At 63.8% G+C, this 21,510-nt stretch overlaps 1 protein-coding gene across 1 annotated transcript in view; it reads left to right on the top strand.

Moving 5' to 3' along the window:
• Positions 1–3,566: 3,566 nt before the first annotated feature.
• Positions 3,567–21,510, top strand: part of SDK2 (sidekick cell adhesion molecule 2) — a 49,863-nt gene continuing 31,919 nt past the window's right edge. Inside the window, 1 exon segment of the mRNA XM_050908647.1 lies at positions 3,567–3,645. Within this exon segment, the coding sequence (XP_050764604.1) occupies positions 3,567–3,645 (79 nt within the window).

The raw sequence follows: 21,510 nt of genomic DNA on the forward strand, positions 1-21,510 counted from the left end.
AAGAAATTAAAACGCCCCTTCCAATCTTAATTATGAAAAAAGTATTGGGGAGCCAGTCAATTATCCTCACTATTAGAAGCGTGCACCTTATTGCTAGTCTGGATAGGTCTGGCTTCAGCTTCTGCCCGTGGGAGCTTGTTATACCTCTGTCTGCGAGGCTGCAGAGCCTCCATTATCCAATTTCTCTCCCTCGTGCTGGTGCTGACAGCCTGTGGTTACATCTACCTCCTCTCCCCTTTGATAGCGGAGAAGGACTGAGCTCCCGGCGTCTCTCTCACAGGCAGTGCTTCCGATCTCGCCTCTCCTTGCACTTCCCAGCCCCTGCCTGGAGCAGGGAGCTTGGAGGGGGCACGGTGCTCCCCATGGGTTGCTGCTCTTGTGCTCAAGGAACAGCAATGCTGCTGAGAGAGTCGGTGCCTCATCCGAGGAAGAACAGGGATGCTGAGGATGGCTGAAGGAAGCTCTTGGCTGTTGTCCTGCAGCCTTTGGATAATGCTGGCGGTCCCCAAAGCGCCTGACATCCCAGCAAGGACTTTTACATTTCAAATAAAGCCTTGATCTTTTTTTGGAACTTGCCTTGGTTTCAGACAAGAGTTTTTAATTCAAGCCCAGCGACGTATTTTGGGTTTGACTTTGATGCGCCCTCTTCAAGCAGGAGGCAAAATAACAGCTTTCAAATCTACAAATAGGCCCGAGGTGGCTTTCTGGTGCCCGCGGGGCCGGTGCAGCGGCTGCACAAGGCGAACCCCTCATTAGCTGAGGTCTCCAGCAGCAGCCGGTGGATGTGCTGCTGCCGTTGGTGGCTGGAGCACCCAGGGGGTCAGGAGCTCAAAAGCCCCATCCCTGATGTGCAATTGGAGACCTGTGCATCTTCGCCCCTTCCAGAAGAGTCTTGGAGAGGCAGGAGTCATGCAACATGGCTTGTGGCCGGTCCATGTGTGTGTGTTGTCATGATTCCTGGCGTAATTACAAGTGATGCTGCCCCAAATCATAGCTCAGAGTTGGGATTCTCACAAAGCCATGTGATGTTGCTGGAGGATTGGGCCAAAACTCATGAGAGATGGGGCTGCCCTGTGTGGGGCAGGGGTGACCCAGCAGCGCATGGGGGCCACAGCCTCCCACCCAGGCATCGTCTGGCATGTCCTCAGTGTCAACAGGTAGTTGGCAGTGTGGGTGCCACCAGAGCCTGCTGGATGTGCCAGCATTGTATGGGGCAGCTCTCAGCTTTTCCACCCGCTCCTGGAGACAGCTGTGGTGTTGCGTGCTGGAACTTGCTCCTGCTTGGATGGATTTGGGCAGAGGAGAGCTGGTATGGAGCAGGCAGGGCTGTGCTGCCAGGGCTTGGAGGGAGGACGTGCTCTGGTGGGAGGGTTGCTGCGAGATCAAAACTCAACCAGTCTGCCCGGGTGACTGTGGGGAACCAGGTACCTGTGCAAATGGGTAATAAATGGCTCGCACCTTGGCAAGATTAATTGTAATAACTATAAATCAGTGCAGGCACCAGGGGCAGGCGCTGAATTTATGGCCCTGGAGACAGGAATTCTTATTCTTTATGGAACAAAGCCCTGATCCCGCAGGGGTTTGGGAGCGTGCTGAGCATTATCGCGGCTGCTCCCCGCTGCAGCGTGTGTGTCAGTGCCTGGGGAGCGGGGTCCAAGCCCACCGCAGGGGGCTGAGATCACCCCTGGCAGGGCAGCCTCTTTCCCCGTGCTTGTTCCAGCCTGTACTGGGAAACACCTCCTCGAGGGGCGAGCCAGGATTACAGCCTCCCACAGCACATTGATCCCCGGCATCTTGGTTGAGAATGCCAGCCACGGAGCTGATTAATGCTGGGGTGGGCAAGTGCTGGGTTATTGTTCAGTCTCTCTTCAAGAGGTCGATGGGAAATTTGGCAGTAGCTCTCCAAATACGTAACGTGCACACAGGCGTTGTCCCCCCGAGGACTGTGCATGATTTACACGTGAGTGCATATAATGTAGTGGAAATGCACACCGGTGCCCGGGCACTAACGCACACAGTTGTATTGATGCTTGTGGGAGAGTGCTGCCTCTGTCCCTGCCCTGATTTGACCTGGTGGTGCTGGGCCTGGCTTCAGGCTAATCTGCTCACGCTTTCATTTCACCCTGATCCTTGTAGGTCCCTTGGCTCAGAGGTCCTGTGTGTGCTCAGGAGGCTGATCCAGCATTCAGGGTGGGTATTTCCTTCTGTGCAGATGGTGTAGGTCCTTGGGTGTTAATGCTCAGTAGCAGCCATGACTGAGCTGCTCTCCCCCACCAAATGCAAGGCACTGTACTAGCATAAAGCGCAGACATCTTTGAAGGATGTGCATTCAAGGCCTGATCCTGTTGGGAGATCTGGGCTTGAGGAATTGCAGGATCAGGCCTGAAGAGGTGGTATGTTGTCTGGGAGGTGCTGCTGGCTGGGGTTAGAGCCTTTATTTTTTGAGAACCCTAAAATATTTGCTTTGATAATCCTGTGGCAATGAGCTCTGCTTTTGAGCTACTTTGAGGATGTGCTGTGTCCCCTTCCCGGGGACCGGGTGCTGATGCTTTGAGTGCTGTCGGAGGGGCTGGGGGCAGCGCGGGGTGGGCGGCGGTTCCAAGCGCTTGGAGAGGCGAAAGCTGCAGAGGGGAGTTGCTGCTTCCACAGCCGGGGGCACCGGGGGCGGGGGGACGGGACCCGCACGAACCGGGGGCGGCCGGGGGGACGCGCCCGCCGCGCCCGCTCCCCCCGCGGTTCCGTGCGCGCCCGGCCGCGGCCGCTGGGTAGCGCTCGGAGCCGCGCCGTCTCCCCGCCTCCCCGGCTCGGGCTGCCCCCGGCTCCGCCGAGCCCCGCCGCCGCGGCTCACTCCGCCGCCGAGCCGCGCAGGAGGAGCAGGCAGCCGGCCGGAGCGCCGAGAGGGGACGGCGCGGCGCCGCCAGCCCGCCCGCCGCGCACCGCCGGCGGCTCCGAGCGGGTCCCCGCGCCGCCGAGCGCCGCCGCCGCACTTTCCCCTGTTCCCTACGGGTGCCGGGGCACAGCGGGAGGCAACGGGGGGAGAGGCCCCCCCCCCGCCGCCCGGAGCCGCCGAGGCGGGGATGTCCCCAGGCAGGAGCTGAGTGCTGGGGAGGGGCCGCCTGCCGCCCCCGGACCCCAAACTTTTCAGCGGCTGCGGTGCGCTCGGCTCCGGGAGCGGCGGGCGGCGGGGACCCGGCCCCCATGGTGCCCGGGCGGGCAGGAGGGGCCGGGGGCGCGTAGCCCTGCGTTTCACTTCCCTGACGCGGGGCGCAACGCTTGGGGAGGGGCTCGATTGCCGGCCCCGCTCCGGATTTGGGGGTCTCGGCTCCGCACGTCCCCGGGGAAGTTGCACATGGTGGGGAGCTGCCTGCGGACCCCCCCTCCCTCCGCCCCACGAGGAGCCTTTCACTCCATCGTCTTTGCCTCCCCCTGAGCAGCGCTGCTGCAGGGGTCCCTGCGCCGGAGCCCGAAGGACGCCCCGGTGCCCGGCCAGCAGCGGGGACTGGCGCCGCAGCCGCCCGGATTATAAAGTCGGGGAAGTTGCCCCCCCGCCCCGTCTCGGTGGAGCAATGGCCCGGCTCGGGAGCTGGGGGCTGCTGTGCTTCGCGGTGCTCGCCCTGCCCGGCCCCCCGGGAGCCGGTGCCCAAGGTAAGGGGGTGCGGGGGGGGGGGGCACCCTCTAGCTCCGACTTTGATGCTGGAGATGGACCGCGGAGGGTTGGGGGGGTCCCAGCGCTGCTCCGCTCAGCCAAGCCCCCACCTTCCCGGACCGGGGAAGCTTTGTGCCAGCCGGGGGGGCGGGGACCGAGACGGCCCCGGAGCTCCTGCCGGGGGGTGGGGGGTGGGGGTGGGACGCAGCATCGGTGGTGTTCAAGAAGCACCCCCCCGGAGCTGGGGCCCGGGGCCCGCCGGTGCCGAGCACAGCGCGGTGTCCGAGAGGGCTCGGCGGGGGCGAGCAGCACGGCTCTGCTCTGCCGCTTCCTTCTCCCTGCCCCATAACTGCCCCTAGGCTGGGGATGGGGGGGGAAATGTTGCTCTGAGCATGGGGTAGGGACTGCCCTGGACCACTTTTGGGAGGCTGAGCATCCCCCAGGGATGGCGGGGGGTGAAGGCACCCATTTCACCCACTCCTGGGGGACCCCCATTGCACCACAAGACCTGGGGTGCAAGTTTGGGGAGCTCCCAGGGAGCAGCTCTTGCCCTGGTTTTGGTCCCATCAACGTCCAGCCGGCTGGTCAGATCGAGCAGGGGGCTGGGGCTGGAGGGGGTCTGCAGCCCTGAGCCCCCGTGGGTGCCCGGGGCTCCCTGTGCACCCAGCCGGCCCTTGGGGTGAGGCAGTACCACTGGGCAGGGCGAGCCCTTCTCTGCTCCTCGCCTCCGGGGCTCTGGCATGGCACAGCCTGTTTTTAGCTGCTCCGCTACCCGAGAGGGATGTAAAAAATAGTTTGTGGCCCCTTGGGGTGCAGCTGGGGTTCAGAGATGCCAGGGGGGCCCTGGGGTCCCATCCCCTCCCCAGCAGTGAGGCTCCCGGCTGGCAGGGCTGCAGCACAGCTGCCTCCGTCCCTGCTGCTTGGACTGAGCAGATCCAGGCTGCGAAATGGGGGGGGGGGAAGGGGGGGGGGGCCACAGTGGGGCGTAGCGCTGGGGAGTCCTCGCCCGCGACATTTCTTGCCCTTGTTTGCGGCAGCAAGTGGAGCCAGAAGTCCCTGTGCACTCCCGTCCTCTTGCTCCCCCTGAGCCTCCCCCAGCACTGCTATAATTTCTCAGTAATTAAGTTCAGAACATAACATCTAAAGCAGCAGTATATTATCCGGGCAGGCCCTGTGTGGGGAGCTGTGAAGGTCTCTTTGATTGATTCACTCCCTTGCCGAGTTTCTTTTCTCCTGGCTGACGTCTCTGGCTGGCGGGTCCCCCATGGTCCGTTTGTTCCCCGCCTGCGGGACAGGCTCCTGGTGTGACTGAATCTCCATCCATTTGTCCGTGGGGCTCTGGGGTCTTGCTGTGGGGTGGAAGACGTGGGGCTGTCTGTGCTTCAGCCCTCTCGAGGAGTAGGGAAGGGGCTTTGCTCCCCTCTCCTGGTGCAGGAGCCGAGCTTTGCGGCTTCGGCTCCCTGCGGCGTGTGTCACGTCCTCGCGGGTGGCGTGACATTGCTCGGTGCCCGGCCCCGGCGCTGCGTGGCAGACGGCAGCCACGGGCGAGTGCGAGCGGGTGGCTGCCCGTGACGGAGCGGCGGGGGGGAGCATTGCCAAAGCCTGGCGCGTGCCCGTCTTCCCTGCCGCGGCCAGCACCGGGGATGCACCGGCAGGGTCACCTCCCCGGCTGCGGTGCCCGGTGCGCGTGGGCTGCTGACACTCGCTGCTGCAGCCCGTTGGGGCGGACTGGGTGCTGGGGCGAGGGAGCTGGAGAAGGAGCAGGCGTGCGGGTGGGATGCCCAGCTTCGGCCTCCGGCTCAGCCCCGCTGCGGTGCGGCAGGCAGGGCAGCCCCGCGTGGGTATCCCTGCAGGGCTGGCAGCGAGGGGCAGTGGAAGCGGAGGCAGGCAGCGCTTTGTGCCGGTGCTATTGATTCAGGCAGGCAAAGAAAATGGGATCAATAGAGAAGGGAAGGAGGAGGGGACGGCGTGAGACCTCCCCGGCCAGGCTGTGGAGGCTCCCTGGGCGCAGGATGAAACACTTTAATACCTGCAGTTGGTAAAACAAAGGCCCCGTGCTGCTGGGGAGAGAGAGGATGGAAGTTTAATTACAACCCGTCTGTGCTGTGTAATTATTAATTATCCACGGCAAAAAATAACTTATTGATTAGGGGCCTCGTGCTAATTACCCGGAGCTGAATGTGGTGCTGGGTGGAAGGCTAATCAGTCAGCGCTGCCCGGGCGGGAGCTGTGTCGCAGTGCGACCTGTGCCGGGGCCGAGCGCTGGTGCCACGGGCAGGGACCGGTGCTATGGCCAGGGGGGCACAGGCAGCCCGCTGCTGCCAGCCATGCCCCAGCCAGCCCACGCCTGCAGCAAAAGCGTCTTCAGCTGATTAGCAAGAAATAAAGGGCCCCCCAAGAGCTCGGGGAGGGGGGGCTGGGTGTCTGGGGGGAGGGTGTCCCAGCCCCCTCCTCCCCACTTTTTGTACGTTTTGTGACCCCCAGGGATGTAGTTTCCCTGCACCCGGGGCTGGGGGCACAGCCTGGGACCCCCCGTGCTGGCACAGCACCTCTAATGGGATTGAGGAGGCTGTGGCCAGTCCCAGGAGGGATTTGGGAGGCTTAAGGTTCCAGATGGGATTTGGGGCAGGGGCCTGAGACGGGCAGCTTCCACCAAAGAGGCTTATTAAGGACTGGAGTTGGGGGGTGCTGGCACCTTCCGGCACCCACGTGTGGTGCCTGGGCACGTCCGCATGTGTGGAGCCCTGTGGGGCAGAGCGGGAGGGAGATGAGCCCCTGCTCCTTCCCAGGGACGCGATGCTGGTGACAGGCTCGCGCCAGGGCTTCGGTGAAGGGTGCTGCCGGGGAAGGGATGGCTGAGTGTGGGTGTCTCCTGCCCTGGTTCTCCCTTCCCCACGAGCACGGCTGGCACGTTAGCCGGTGGCTTCGTGCAAAGCTCCGGCTCAGGAAGGAAAGTGGCTTTTAGGGGAGAGGAAGGGAAGATTAAAATTTGATGCTTCTTTGGAAGCCATTAGTGACCAGGCACAGCAATGAAATTTTGATGACCTGGTAACCATAAGGGGAGGGGGATACGGTCACATCGCAGGCAGCCCATGTCGCTGTGCCCCATCGCTGTGCTTGGTACCCTGGCTGGTCCCCAAAGGTTTGGGGTGCCAGTGATCTGAGCCACAGCAGCACTGGGGTATGCCACCGTGCCTGCGGACTGGGAGCCGGCTCACTGGGGGAGAACAGGCAGGACGAGGGTCTGCCAGCAGGAAGGAGGGCGGCTGGGGGCTCATACCCACCTCCGCTGCCTGGCGGGGCCGGAGCTGCCGGCACGGTTGGGCACCCATCAGTGGGCTGGGCTAGCTGGGGGTGGCTGAGTGGCTCCTACCCCGGTGCTAGCCAGGGGCCAGGGTGGCTGTGTCGAGCGCTGCTTGTCCCTTAGTCACGGGGATTAGGCTGTGGTGACATTTCTGCTTGGCGGAAGTAAATGAAGGAGTTGGAGGAGAGAGGGAAGGAGGGAGGCAGGCGGATGCAGGTTGCTTGTGAACCTGGGAAAATGCTGATAATTAAACCTGAGAGGAGGGAGGCTGGCTCGCGGCGTGCCGGCGGGGTGGTGTGATGAGGGGTGACCCTGTGTCTGCCTTCGCGGGTCTTTACAAACCGTGTCCTTGTCCCCAGCCCGTGCCTGGAGCTGATCCCTGATGTGGCTCGTTCCTGCCTGGGGACGGGCTCCAGCCACAACATGCATTACTGTAGGCCCTACACAAACTGTTTGGGGGTGCATTGATGTTTTACAGCAGCAGCGCAGGCTGTCGTCTGGGGTGAAGAAGGCCCTGCTCAGACTGGGGTGCAGAGCTGTGTGGGAGTAAAACCCTTTGAGTGCTGGGTCCCAGCTGGGGTGGGTGAGTGGCGGGTGCCCTCGCCTCCGAGCCCCTCGTTACCTCCCCAAGCTTGTTAGCAAGTCGCGTGTCGCTGGGTGAGAAACAGTCAGTGCCAGGTCAGTAATAAATCTGCTGCTGTCAGTGGTGATGTGATTGTGCTAATGAAGGGCGATCTGAACCCCTGCGGTGCCCGGAGTTGTGCCGGGGCTGGTGCACAGGGTGGTGCGGAGGGGCCGGTGGCTGTGGTGCTTCGCTGGTGCCGCACGGCTCCTGCGCATGGCACCGGGCCTTGGTCTTCCAAAGCGCCTGTGGGGATCCAGCACCCCTGTGGGGCCAGGCTGGGTCAGGGTGGTGGGTGCTGGGAGCAAAGGGATCTCCTGGGAGCTCTTCCTCCTGTGCAGGGGAGCGTTGCATGGAGCTGCTGGAAAGGACACGGGGCCAGGGTCACTCAGAGCGGCTGGAGATGCGGTGATAATGCCAGGGACCTCCCCCATCCCCGCGGCTGCTGCTCTGTTTTGGGGTTCCCACCCTCTGCATCCCCAGAGCCATCCATGGAGGTGGATCTGGACTCGGGTGCGTTCAAGCTACCCTTCGCCTCGCCAGCAGGCAGGAATGTGCTGGCAGCGGCTCCCTGCCTTGCTGGCCCCGCTTGGCATCCCTCGCACCCTGGGCACGCTGGCAATGCCGCCTGCGTGGGCACTGCCCTGACCACCCTCGCCGTGGGGCTGGGGACCGCCTGTAAGGGTGCATCCCCCTGCTCGCAGCGATGCTTTTGGGGGGGGGGGGGTGGTATCCCGCACCTCGCTCCCAGCGATGCTTCACCTTCCAACCCTTCTTCTCTGCCTGACGCCGACCACCTGCCTGCACCCGGGGAAGGCGGCGGCCCCCTCGGTGGCCCCCTCCCCTTGCCCCCAGCCCCGCGGGGTGCAGGAATGCCTGCGCCTGGAAAGCCGTGCCGGGCTCGGGTTGCCTGGGAACTGGGTAACCTGATCCATGGGAACGGGGCCGAGGGCAGGGGACATTCCCGGGCTGCAGCTGGTCCCCGGCCCCCTTTGTCTCCCCCTCTCTGATGGGGCGGCTGCGCCCCCGCCCTCGGCCCCCCCCCCCCCCCCCCCAAAGCAACGGAGACTTGGGGCGCGGGGGGCTCTCGGCCTCATGCAGGGCCATCCCTGGGGATGCTGTGACTGGCAGCTGCCGGCTGCTCCGTGTTGTCACCTTCTCTGCGTGGATCAGTGTCACCTCCTGGCGAGCAGCCAGCTGGGCTGGGGAAGGCCCTGGGCACTGGGACCAGCTGCCGCTGCGTGCCAGCAGCTGGGCATCCCGGCAGCAGCGGGGACGGCGTGGTGGCAATTCTAGGAATGCTGGGGCCCCCTTCATCCCAAAGCCACCCTCCCTCCCTCTCTGCCAGCAGTCATTGTCCCTGTCATCCACCTCGGCGCGTGGCAGCTCCGGGCTGGCTGTCCCGAGCATGCCGGGAGCTCTCCCTCTGCCCCTGGGCAGCTGGAGGGGAAACTGAGGCACTGGGCAGAGGTGGCAGTGGGTATGGTGGGAAGGGGACCGCGGTGCGGTGCCGGCTGGCATCCTGCTGCCATGCATACGTAGGGACATGTGAGTGGCTCTGTCAGTTCCCATCAATCACTGCCTGCCCATGCGGAGGTGCCGAGGCCCCCGGTGTAGGGAAACCTTGATGAGTTTGACCATTAGCAGAAAGAAACCGCTGAGCTAATTTTAGCTGCGATAGCTAATTGCTTTTTGCACTGCTGGGTGAGACGACAACCTGCAAGTCCTCATCTGTAACCTTGAGCCCTCCTGGCTCCGTGCAGCAGCGATTCCCAGGTCCTGCCGGGGTGAGGAGCGGGATGTGGATTCGTTTGCGGGAGCGCCGGTCACCAGAGGGGTTTCTCCAGGACACTCGGGTCCATGTGCGAAAGCTGGCAGGGGTTGGGGTGCCTGGCAGGGTCCTGCTACCCCTGGCTTGCAGGGACGGGTGTCCCTTGTGCTTCTTGGGGAGCGGGGACACACGTGGCATGGGGGGAGACTCTGGCTGTCCCCTGAGGCCAGCAGGTCACCCCGGCCCATGGGAGACCTGGGTTGCGGGGTGGTGCCCCCCGGCACTCGGCAGCATGGCTGTGTTCATGGCTCATGACAAGTTGATGAGGGGAGACGCTATTTTTAGAGCCCTTTCATTGATCAGGGCATGTGTGCCCACTCCTGGGTGTGTGCATCGCCTGAGCCAGAGGGCATTTCCCCAGGGCTGGGGACCCACATGCTTCCCTCTCGTCCCACGTCTGCAGGGCTGGGGTGCATTTACCAGGATGGTTGGAGGAGCCTCCCCATCCTGCAGGGCCATCCCCCCCCCCAGCACATCCCAGTTCACTGGCTGTGAGCCGCAGCTGGGGGAGGAAACCGGGCTGAATCTAGAGCACGGCCTGGGCATTAACTGGGGTTTTACAGGGTCATTTATGTTCCTTATTCATCCCTCCTGGGAGTCTGCGTCTCCCTGGCGGGGAGCAATCGAGCGCTGGGCTGTGCAGGTGGCTGTCCCTGGGGCTCAGCCTGTGCCCGTGGGTCTCGGCATGGTGGGATGCTCAGTGCTTCCCCTCCTCCTCCTCCTTGCCTGGGCTTGGACCACAGGGTCAGGCTGAGAGCTTGGGGGAAGGCGAAGGGGAGTGGGTCCTGCGTGGGTCTGGCATCCCCATCTCCTGGCAGTCCATGAAGGTCTGGCTGGGGATGGTGCTGGGGCGGGAGCTGGGTGCGGACGTGCTGCCGGATCCTGGCCCAGCGTGGGGCCGGGATGGATGGATGGAGGGGGCTGGGGTGCGGTGGACACAATAGCTCTGGTTTCAGCAACCCGCCTCCTGAATGCCTGAAAAACAGCTGATGGCCGTGAAGGGGGATGAAATGGGATTAGCTGCCGTTTCCAAAGGGAACGCGTCCTGCCGAGCCGGACAATGCGCCCGCTGTGCCCCTGCTTCACGCCTCGGCACGCCGGCCCTGGCAGAGAGGGGCTCGGTGCTGGCTCCCCGGGGCCGGGGTGGTGCCTCCTGCCCTGGCTGTCCCTGGGGGGGCCTTGGGGGTCTGCCAAGCCCCCCCGTGCTCCAGCACTGAGTGCTGCACAGGTTCCTGGAGGTGCTTGCAGGGGGCTGGAGAGTTTGGGGCAGGGTGGGGGCTTCTGTCTGCCCCGCAGCAGCCCCAAGGGGTCCCACCGGACCTCACACAGCCTGTGCTGGTGTGGCAGGAGCTCGGGGCTCTCGCACCCCAGCAAGCAGCAATGCTGGGTGCCCACCCTGAAGCCCCACAGCCAGAATGGAGAAGGAAACCTCGTGGTGCGAGGGGCTTTGCAGGGTGGGTGCCTGCCGCCCCTGCACCCCCACCCCCCCCGGAGCCAGCCTGCAGTGGGTGCTGGAGATGGGGTGCAGAGGGGGCCAGCGGCGCGTCTTGGGGTGGGAGCGGCGTGCGGCCCCAGCTGCAGCGCTGCCGGGGCGTGTGTGTGTGTGTGTGTGTGTGGCACTGCGCTCGATGGAGTGAGTTGATGTTTATTTTGATAATGAGTTCTCAATGCATTCGCAAACTAATAAAATCAACTCATTAGGGTGGTATGTTTAATTCAGAACTCTGCTGTTGGGAGAGCCCTCCCCACCGGCTGAGCACCGGGAAGCGCTGAGCACCCGGCCTCTGCCTGCACGCATGGGGTGCAAGGGGAGGAAGGTGATGGGCGCCTTCATCTCCCCATTTTCTCCATTTTCCTCGCTTGCATGGTGGAAAGAAGGGCTGGGCGGGCAGCGGCGGGGAGCAGAGCTGTGCAGCGGAGGGTGGAAACAAGGCACGTGCTGCGAGCAGGGGCAGTGAGCTGCCAGAGCTCTTCACCTGGGGCGGTGGTGGAGTCTCGCTCGCTTGGCTTCTCCCCATAAGCTTCACGTCAGGCTGGGCAGCGGCGCTGGCTTTGCCGCTGGAATCGCTGGCCCGGCGTCGCGGCGTTGGCTGGAAGAGCCCCTCTGGCTGGGAGAGCCACAAGTGTGTAAATAAGTGCAATGACCAGAGTTTGCTTCTCTGCCCTGGAAATTCAGGGCTGTCGTGGATGGCTGGGGGGGGATTGCCAGGCTGCGAGTTATTCCCGTCCCCCATCTGCGAACAGGGGCGTCTGGGAAGGAAAAGCTTTGGAAAAAAGCTTTTTCCAAGGAAAACTCGTGTTCGCTGTCACGCTACAGCTATTTATGTTTCAAGTGAGCAATGCAATGACTAATTAATACTTTGGAAAAAGGATGTCTGGGCAACACCTCAGTAAATCGGCAAGTGCCCAGTGCCCGCTGGCTCGGGGCTGTGCCGCAGGGAGGAGGACCGTGGCTGCCAGCACCTTCGTCCTGCTCGGCGCGGGGGGGGCGGCGGGGAGCTGGCGAAGTGTTTTCCATCCCGCGGGGCTGGCGACTTAATTGCGTCAGCGCCATGGGAAAGGCTGAGTGGGGTTTTTCTTGTGGTTTCTGTCTTCTGTTTTTCTTTCCCCGCTGTATTTTTTTGGTTGGGAAATGCCGCCTTGTTGAGATTCTCGTGGCGAGCCTGGAAAGTGGCTGGCTGGCTGTGAGGGGGGGTTGCAGGGCGAGGGCTGTGCTGAGCATCCTGCGTGGCTGGGGGATGCGGGGGGCGGCAGGATCTTGGGGACGGCGAGGAGGGGATGGCTGCCCCTTGCAGAAGGGACATCCCAGGTGCTGTCGGGGCTCCCGTGGGGCAGGTCTGGTGGTGGCTTTGCTTTTCCACCCCTCCTCGGCCGCAGTGGCTCCTCGGCTGCGGAGCCACTGCAGCCAGGGCTGTGGTTGCCTTCCAGGAATACCTGGAGGATGCACTCCGTATGCTCCATGGGGCCAAATCCAGCCCCGAGCTGTGCTGTGCTGCACTGGCCTCGTGTGCCATCCATCCCACCCAGTGCTCAGACCACCCTGGGGTTGGGGACCAGGACTGTCGGGACCCCCGCCTTGCTTGGCAGCTGGGTGTGGAGCCCATTCCTCCCAAACCCTCACAGGGAAGCTCCGGTCCTGGCTGGGAAGCCTTTGGAGCTGGGGCTGGGAAGGGCTCCTCCACCCCTCTGAGGCTGCGGGGAGGAGGATGTGTGTTCACCCCTTCTCCTGCCCGGAGAGTGTCTGGCTGGTGGCTATTGGGGGGTCTGGAGGTGATGTCCATCTGTCCTTCCCCTCCTCAGCGTTCTAGAGTCTCTCCTGAGGAAATCAGCCTCAGGATCCGGCCCCTCTAATTGCGTTGAGTCACTCTCCGGGTGTCCGTGACTCACAGCAGTGACCCAGATACGGCGGAGCTGCGTAATCGCGGGGTCGGGAGGATTTGTGGCATCGGATGGAGTTTGCTGGGGAAGGAGTTTTGGCCGGAGCCTGGAGCTTGTTAAACATCCCCAGCTGGGGACGGGGCTGTGCCCTGCGTGGGGACATGCTCGGCAGGGACAGGCTCGCTGCAGCCCGTGCTGATGTCCGGCTGCGTCACCCGCAGCCGGGCAGTCCTGGGGATGTGCCCCCAGGCTGGGGGGGGGCTCTTGTCCCCCCAGGAGCATCTGTGCATGGCCCCTTTGCTGCAGGTCCCTTGCAGATCCCCGCAGCTCCGTGCATTTGGGCTTGCAGCTCCGTGCTGGGGTCTGTGCCTTTGGGGCCAGGCTCCCGGGGTCCGTCCGTAGGGGCCGTGCCGTGCTTCAGAGCACAAAGCTCTGCTTGTCAGCCCCCCCGGGCTCATGGGCTGGGAACATACAACAGTGCCGTGTGTGCATCTGTTTGGGGTTTCCCACGAGGGGAAATGTTATTTTTTCCAGCCGGCGCTGCCGGGGCGGGCAGGCAGAGGGGCTGGGTGTGCGAGGGCAGGCAGGGACGGGCAGGCACACAGCCCCGCTCTGTTCCCAGCCACGGCCTTGCCGCGGGGCTGAATGAGACGCTGTTCCCCGGCCAGGGCTGACGTCTCTCCCTTGGCTCCAGGAGCATCTCAAGCCTTACCTGGCCCACATCGGCACTGGGGTGCACCCGGGCTGGGTCCCCGGTGCCGCAGGGGCTGGGTGCCGAGGGCTGCCCTGGGCTGGGGTCCTTAGGCAGAAGCATGGGAGCTGAGAGGGGATGATGCTGGCACGGTCCCAGCTCTGCTGCAGTGGGCGGGGGGGGGTCAGTCGCCAGATTTGGGACCCTCTGATGGCTGGGGACATGTGCTGGGGGTTGTGTGGTGTTTGGGGAAGGGATTGCCAAAAGGAGACCGCAAAGGGAGGTGGCGTCATCTCCAGCACCGCTGTTGGGAGAAGGGAGGTCCTGAGCAGGCACCGCAGTGCTGCCGAGCTCGATGTCCCTTTTGCAAACACCCCTTGTCCCGGGGGAGCTGGGCTCACCCCTCCCCATGTGCCCCATCCCTGGGGGGGTTCAGCCGGGCATGGCGAGGCCGCCGGCTCAGCCGATGGCCTGCTGAGCCCTCCGAGAGCCCGACTGCGGAAGAGGAGCTTGTTATGGAGCCATCCTGCTTTTAATTAACAAATTAAAATCCTAGTTAACAATCCAGCCCCAGGGCTGTTGGAGGCTGGGAGAAGCTGGAGCGTTTGTTATGGAAACAGCAGTTAATTAACAAATAAATAAATAAGTATGGGCCTGGAGACAGATGTGGGAGGAGGAAGGGGAGATGGCAGCACGGTTGGGGTGTCCTACCGGCCTGGCGGGAGGCAGTGCGGGAGGAGGGCGTCTGTCCATCCATCTGTCTGTCCTGGGGGATGCCATGGTCCTGGCGGGCAGCGCCAACCCCACTCGGAGCCGCTGGGTGCGAGGGGCTGGATCCTGGCTCCTGCTGGCTGTGCCGCAGCAGATCTGGCCATGTACCATGCCAGGGCCACCTTGGCTGGGTTTGGGGCTCCCAGTCTTTGCCTGGGCTTTGCTAAGCGCCGCTGGCCCCAGAAATTGTACCCGCTGCCTCTTCCCCTGCCCTGAGGCTGGGAAGCGCTGCCGCAGAGCTCCGGCGGAGATGGATGAAGTGTGACACCGGCAAAACCGCTGTGCAGTTCGCAGGTGACACCAGTGTCGTGCTGGGGACCGTGGTGGGGTGGGGGGGCATCGCTTGCTGGGCTGCTCCTGCATCCCAGGATGGCGGTGGTCCCCGTCGGCGTCTCCTTTGCCCTGGGCTGGGTCTGGGCAGGGGGATTTGGGCAGCTCTCCTGGGCTGGGTGTGGCCGGGGAGAGGGGTGCTGAGGCCATGGCCCCCCCCGACCGTGCCCTGCAGTGGTCAGCTTGCATTAACTGCAGGGCTGTCACTGAGAGCCCTGACCTGGTGCCTGCTGCCCGCAGGGATTATCGCCGCGGGTGGGCGGGTGCTGATGGGGCCGTGCGGGGGCTTGGGGTCACCGTGCTGTTCCCCGAGGCGCTGCGGGTGCCCAGCCGGGCTGCTGCTGCCCGAGGCGGTGTGGTGTCACCCTGCGCATCTCACTGCCAGCGCCGAGGGCAGGAGCGGCTCCGGGGACCGATGTGGGGACGCGACCCCGCTGCCAGCCCACGCCGGGGCCCTGCAGGATTCTTGCAGGGGGCAAGGAGGCGGCAGAGCCCACGTCCCTCCCGCAGCTTCACCTTTCCAAAGGCTTAAGGGAAGAAAATCAGTTTTAAAGCCGGCTCTGTAAATCCTGCCAGCGTCACACGGGCAGGAGCCATGCTCTGCTGAGCAGCTCCTCCAGGTCTGTGTCTCTCTCAGCCTCCCACCTAATCCAGTTAACACACCTCTGCAATCGGTTTACGGCATGTAAGAACCCCCAAATCTCCTCTGAGGGAGGCGCGGGGGAGTGGGGCAGCGGCGCTGGAGCAGTGTGCTCTGCCGGGTCCAGCCCGGCTCCTTGGTGGGGCAGCAGCGCCGGGCCCGGCTCCCCTCCTTCGCTGGACCCCTCTTGCCGCGCAGGTGACATGCACACATGCCTGCATGCTCGCCAGGGTTGGCCCCATCTCCTGAGGGTTCCCCCACCACCGAGAAAACCTTTTCCTATGTGAAGAAATTGCTAAAGCAATTGCACAAACACGAGGAGGGTCGGATGGAGGTGAAAAGGTGCCCGGCTCCATCCGTGTCTCTCCGGGTGGGCAGGAGCTGTTGCCCGAGCCCAAGGGCCAGCGTGCCCTTGGCTGGCAGCCCTCCCGCTGCCCGTGCCCCTTCGCCATGGCAGAGCAGCAGATCCCCATGCTGTGAGCAGTCTGACGGGCTCAGCGTGAGGCATCGGAGCGAAGACGGATGTGTTTCGGCAGCAAGGTCGTTGCAGGGTGCGTGCCGGCGGCAGATGGCTGGAGGGTACCGGGTGCCTGCGCAGCCTGGGAGCCGCTCGGCTGCACCGTCCTGCTCCAGCTCTTACCCTGAGGGCTGCACCGGTGCCCGGTTGTGGGCAGGACGGGCACGGCGCCTGGCACAGCTCTGGGGTTTGCCGCTGGAGGGATGCGGCTGCTGTGAGATGCTCCTGCATCCTCTGAAACGCAGGCAGCGCAGCCCTGCTCCGACCTGCCGACGGCTTGGGGCCACGGCCCCTCTTACGTGCAACAAAGATGTTTTTCTTCCTGTGATCTCGGCGTGATTGGGGCCGAGCGAGGGAGGCTCTCCAGGCTGTTCTGCCTGGGTTAAAAACCCTCCTAGCTCCGCTACGCAATCGCTTTACGAGAAGCAGCTCCTTTTTGGCGTGGCTTCTGGCTGCGGCCCCCATCATCTCCCCACCGCTCGGGGCTCAGCTTGGACTGTGGTGCTGCAGGAGGGACCGAGCCGAAGTCCCCCGTGCCTGTCTCAGGCCATTGGGGAGGCAGGGTGGCCTCTGCCAAGCAGGAAAATCACAGCGCAGGGTTTTCCGTGCGGCAAAGGAGAGGGCTCTAATTAGCAGCCCCAGCGTGGAGAAGCAGCGGCCGTAGGGCACCGTTTTCAGGTCCCCCTCTGTCCTAGCTCACATTTGCTGTCTGGGAGCTCCATGGGACTGGGGAACTGCTGGAGCTCGGGCAGGGCTGGAGGGGAGGTCTGGGGTGGAGGTCTGCTGCAGCCCGGCTGGGCTCCCAGGGATGGATCGGAGCTGCGGCCAGGATGGATGGTGATGTGCGTGGGGCAGGGGCTGCCGTGGGGTGGTATCGCCTGGGACACGTGGGTCCTCGTCGTCATCCTGGGGTTGCACCTGCCCTTGGGAAGGGGTGTGCAGTGGGAAGGCGCCGTGTGGATCGGGAGAAGGGAAACCTGGTGGGACAGGGATGGGGGGCCAGGCTGGGGGACCGTGCTGCGGGGACCGGAGGGATGATGCTCTCGAGCACGCCGTGGCGAGTGAAGCACCATGAGCTTGCAGGTCCAAGAGCATCACTCTTGGCTGACCCCCCGAGAAGCTGTGCTGTGGCCCTGCTGCCTTCCCATGCTCCCAGCTCTGGCAGGAGGATTTCCCACGATTGCTCTCACAGCCTCGTGCCGCCGGCGAGCACCGAACCCCCTGGCTCGGGCTGCGCCCTCTAAATAATGCCGGAAGGCGAGTGCCGTCCGTGGGGGCTGTGGATAAACGTGGTAAATGGCTGAGAAATGGAGCATGTCTTTTGGGAGCCACCTCCGCGGTTAGTGTGCCAGGTCTCTCTCTCGGCCGAGGCAGTGCTGCCGCGCCGGCACAGGTACTGGTGTGGGTGGGGAGGAGGAGATGGAGCAGAGCTGCCGAGTCCACCGGAGCATTGGAAATTGCATTTCACGGCCGGGCGGATTGGGATACCAACCCCAGCACTGCGCGCCAGGGACTCGGAGAGAAGATAAGATTTGATTAAGAAGGCCACTATTAATTTATGGCAAGTACACTCATGATAGCGGAGAGGTTGCTTTTGATTAATAGCCAGAAGGAGAGTTTTAAAGCTCTTGGTCTCAGTGGGGGGAGAAAGGGAGGGAGGGGAAAAGCAGGGAAGGAAGGGAACAAAGTAAGTTGCGAGGATTAATGGACACATCTGCAATTATAAGTCTCTTAGTAAAAAGAAAAAAAACGCATTAAAAGACGCACCATGGGTGGGGAGGTGTGGGGTGGCCTGGCTGATCTGTGGGGCTGAGATGGGCAGGATTGTGCCAGGTGCCTTTGGCACCACTCCGTGTGCCAGTGGGGACCAAGACCACCCCGTGGCCACCAGCCCAGCCTGGGGGGAACAAGGGACGGCTGGGGTGTCCCCCGTGGCCCACCTTGTGCTCCTGGACCAGCCGTTTCCGCTGGAATCGGGACCGAGGGCTGATGCTGGGATGGATCTTGGCTTCAGTGGGCGATGGGCTGGGGAGGATGGAGCCGTGCTGCCCCACTGCCGGCCCTGTGTGAACCCCAGGGAGGCTGCAGCGTGCGGCCAGCGCTGGAGCCCCCCCGGCTACCCTCTTCCCCATGGCACCGGGGGATGTGGGGACACCCATGGCACCAGGGCCACCCGGTCCTGGTGCAAGCGGGAAGGGGAGTCCCTCAACTCTCGACCGTGTCCCTGCGCTGCGGCTCGTAGCCGTGCTGCTTCGGGGGGTGTGGAGGGACCCTTCCCCGGGCGCAGAGCCGGGGGTCCCGGCAGAGCGGGGCCGGTGCCACATGAAGGGCGTCTTCCCCCGCCGCATCCAGCGCGGCAGCGCTGCCTTTCATCCCCGGTTTGAGCGAGCCGAGCCGAACGCCGTGCCGCGCTGTGCCTCCCTCCCGCCACACACGGCTCCTGCCGCGGGGCCACGCCGCCGCCACGCTTCGCCGGGGGCATTCGCGTGAGCCAGGCAGATTAGAGAGGAGCAAAGGCGCTTTGGCACGGCGCCTCGGCACGCTGCCGCGGAGCACCAAAACCCTTTGCTGGTAGGTTTTGCTGACAAACCTGCACTTGCCGGGCGGTGAGATGAAAGCTGGGCTCTGCCAAGAGCCCCGTGCCGGCCGGGTGTCATGGCACAGCCACGCTCAGGGCTCCGATGTCCCTGCGGGTGAGTGGTGCTGCATGTGTGCCACGATCCCCGCTCCTGCCGGTGCTTCTCCGTAGCTGTGCGGCTGGGTTTGGTGCTTTCCTTGCCACCTCTTCCCTAAATTTGAAGCCGGCATCAAGTCACTGCGGGAGAGACGATGAATTGAAGGGGACGTGTTCTGCCGGAGCGCGGTGCGGGCCCCAGGGCATGGCTCCAGCACTGGCCCTGCCATGCCAGATGAGGCTGGCGTGGCTGAGGGGTGCCAGCGGAGCAGATGGGCGCTGGCAAACAGGGACCATACATGCAGCGAGTTTGAGGGGCCTGTGCACGGGGGGTAGCGGCTGAGGTTGCTTCGTGCCTGCTCAGGTGCTGAGAGGGGGGTGAGTGGGGCTCAGCGAAGATGCCCGCGCCATCCCGGCCCCGGGCTTGGCTTCGTCCTTGGCACCCCTCGGATGCCTGGGTCCCCCCTGGATGCTTGGGTCCCTGCTCGGCAGCACGTCGTGCTCCGCAGCTCCCCAGGTGCCGGGAGCGTTCGGCATTTCAATTCTGTGTTTGCTTTTTATTAAGGGAATGAAGCCTCGTCTCGGGAATACTAATGGCTCCGGCAGCAGTGGAGAGCACTGCTAATCCCCCAGCACCTGCCGGCCGCCCGCCCTGCGTGGCCCCTGTCACCGCCCCGGGAGGGGACCGTGGTGGGGACACCGGGGGCACCGAGGGCCGTGCCGGGGCGTTGCAGCAGCTCCCGTCCCCGCGGCGGTGCCGTGCCCTCCGTGCCCGCAGGGACGTGTACCGTTTAATCAGCCCGGTGACTTTACCAACAGCCACTGAAAAATTGATGCCTCCCAACCGCACGCTGGCATCTGACAAGCAGAAAATGTAATTTAGCCAAGGGACGGCTCCTCGGGTGGTGGCACGGCCCTGGGGCTTCGCCTGTCCCCGACCAGGTCCCTGGGCACAGGGCCACCCAGCTGGGGTGGCCACAGACAGGTTTGTCCCCGGGGACAGCGTGCCATGGGCAGGATGGGTCCCCCGGGGTGATCTCTCATTGCACCCAACCAGGGCTGTGACCCCACCGGGGTGCTCAGGGATGTTGTAGTCCCCCATGGGTGCTGTGTCTGGGGGCCATGGGGTGCCCTGGTGATGTTAACCCCTTCCCTGCCACGCTGGCGCAGGCTCCCCCCGCCTCCCCTCGCCCCCCAGATGCGGAGCGGCTGCTGCGGCGCCGGGGAACTGCGCCGCGAATATGTTACACAAATGAATAATAAAAACAAAGGAAAATTACCCTCTTATTGAAACTCGTTTTATGAATAAAACAATTATTCTGGTAATTGAAAAAATGTGTCGTTAAATTAAATGCAGTGGTTCCTATTAAAATTTTAGTGGATTGCTTCTTCTCTGTTTCTTTTTCCCCTTTTTTCCTTCCCTCCCTCCCTCCCTGCCTCCGCTGGCGGCTAAAGGCTGGTAATTATAGCAGAGGGTTTCGCTTTCTCTTTATTGTTTTTTAATCTCTTCGTGCTGCGGAGCGCCAGCGATAGTCTGATGCAGAAGAGATTTAGTTCCATCTCCCCGTGCTGGGGGGGGGCATGGGGGGCCGGAGCGGGAGCGCAGGGCTGCTTGGTGGCTGTGCCAGCGCTCCCGGAGAGCTGCCATCCTGCTTTCTGGGCAGTGATGCCCTGGGAGGGATGGGGGAAGCACTGCAAAGCTTGGGGGACCGGGGACACAGCTCTGTCCCCCCTCCCATGGTCGAGGTGGGGTGCAGACAGCGGAGCAGTCCCTTCCCGGGGCTGCCCCTTTGCACCGGCCGCATCCTGGCCGGACCAAAGTGGGGCCGGTGGGAAGGGAGGGGAGCCGATCAAGTTATTTTCTCTGAGGCTGATGTTGGCACTGGGTGGCCGAGGCGGTGGGCACGGCGCTGGGTACTGGTACCCGGTGTTGGTTGGGCTCTGTTGGGTGCTTGGAGCCCGTGGGGGCAGGCGGGCCGGGTTCAGGGCATCCCACTGGCATGGGTGGGCATTGGCTCGGTTGGGGCTGCCCGGCGCATCCCGCTGTTTCTCACCCTGATTCATGTCAATCGGCAGGAATTGGCGCTGGGCTGATCAGCTTCCAATTAGCGAGCTGGGGAGGGGAGCGGCTGGATGTCACCCCCTGTCCCTAAGGGGCAGTGGGGTGGTGACCCTGTGCTGAACGAGGGGGACCCACGCCTGCCGGTGCTCGTGCGAGGCATCCACAGCAAAGACGGGAGAAGGACCCGGGTGTCCCACGAGCTGCTGGTCCTTCGTGGGTGGCCGGGGGGGACCTGTGGAGTCAGACCTCGTGCCCCCATCCCCATCTCATCTCCGCTTGCCGGGGTTCGCCGAGCACGGGGCTGGGAGGGGTGCGTGTGTCGCACCCTCCTTCCCCCCCGCCAGCAGCTGCCCAGCAGAGCCCTGCCCGTGGCAGGCATTCCGGGATTCCTCTGGGCTTAAAACTCCCTGTCCCTTCCCATCAAGAGGGATTTGAAGCTGGGGAGAGGGGGGCTTAGTTCCCAGCTCGCCCATTACGCCCGGGAATTAGGATCCATTACTGCTCTTTCGGCGAGACCGAGGCTCCCTGCCCTACATCCGCACTCCCTCCCCGGCGCTAATGCACCGGGCTCAGACCCAGCTCCTGGCAGCCCTTATGTAAATAAAGTGCAGGGGCAAAGATTGTGATCCCATTAGGCAGGATTAGTGCCTTGTGAGGCCCTGGCATTAAAATGTCATCGGCAGTGGAGGGAGAGAGCCGGGGTCATGCCCGTTCCTGTTCCCCTTCCCTGTTGCCAGCTCTTGGCGTCCCATTTATCCCATCCCATCGCTGTGGCAGCTTGGTTGGAGTGGCTCATCCTGGAGGCAGCGTCCCCTGCACCGCTCCACAGCGGGGCTTAGCCCCCGGGTCACCGGTGCTGCCGGGGGCTGGTGCGGGCAGGATGGGGATGGCACGGTTTGGTGGCACCTTTCTGCGTGGAGGGGACTGTGCCGGGCTGGCATAGCTGGCACAGCATGGCATGGCACCCGGCCGGTGGCCCCAGGAGCTCGGCACCGGCCCGTGCCGCTGGCAGATGTGCAGATGTTCCCGGGGACGCCTCTGACT

The sequence above is a fragment of the Gymnogyps californianus genome, chromosome 19, assembly GCF_018139145.2.
Source record: "Gymnogyps californianus isolate 813 chromosome 19, ASM1813914v2, whole genome shotgun sequence".
In the NCBI taxonomy this organism is placed as follows: domain Eukaryota; kingdom Metazoa; phylum Chordata; class Aves; order Accipitriformes; family Cathartidae; genus Gymnogyps; species Gymnogyps californianus.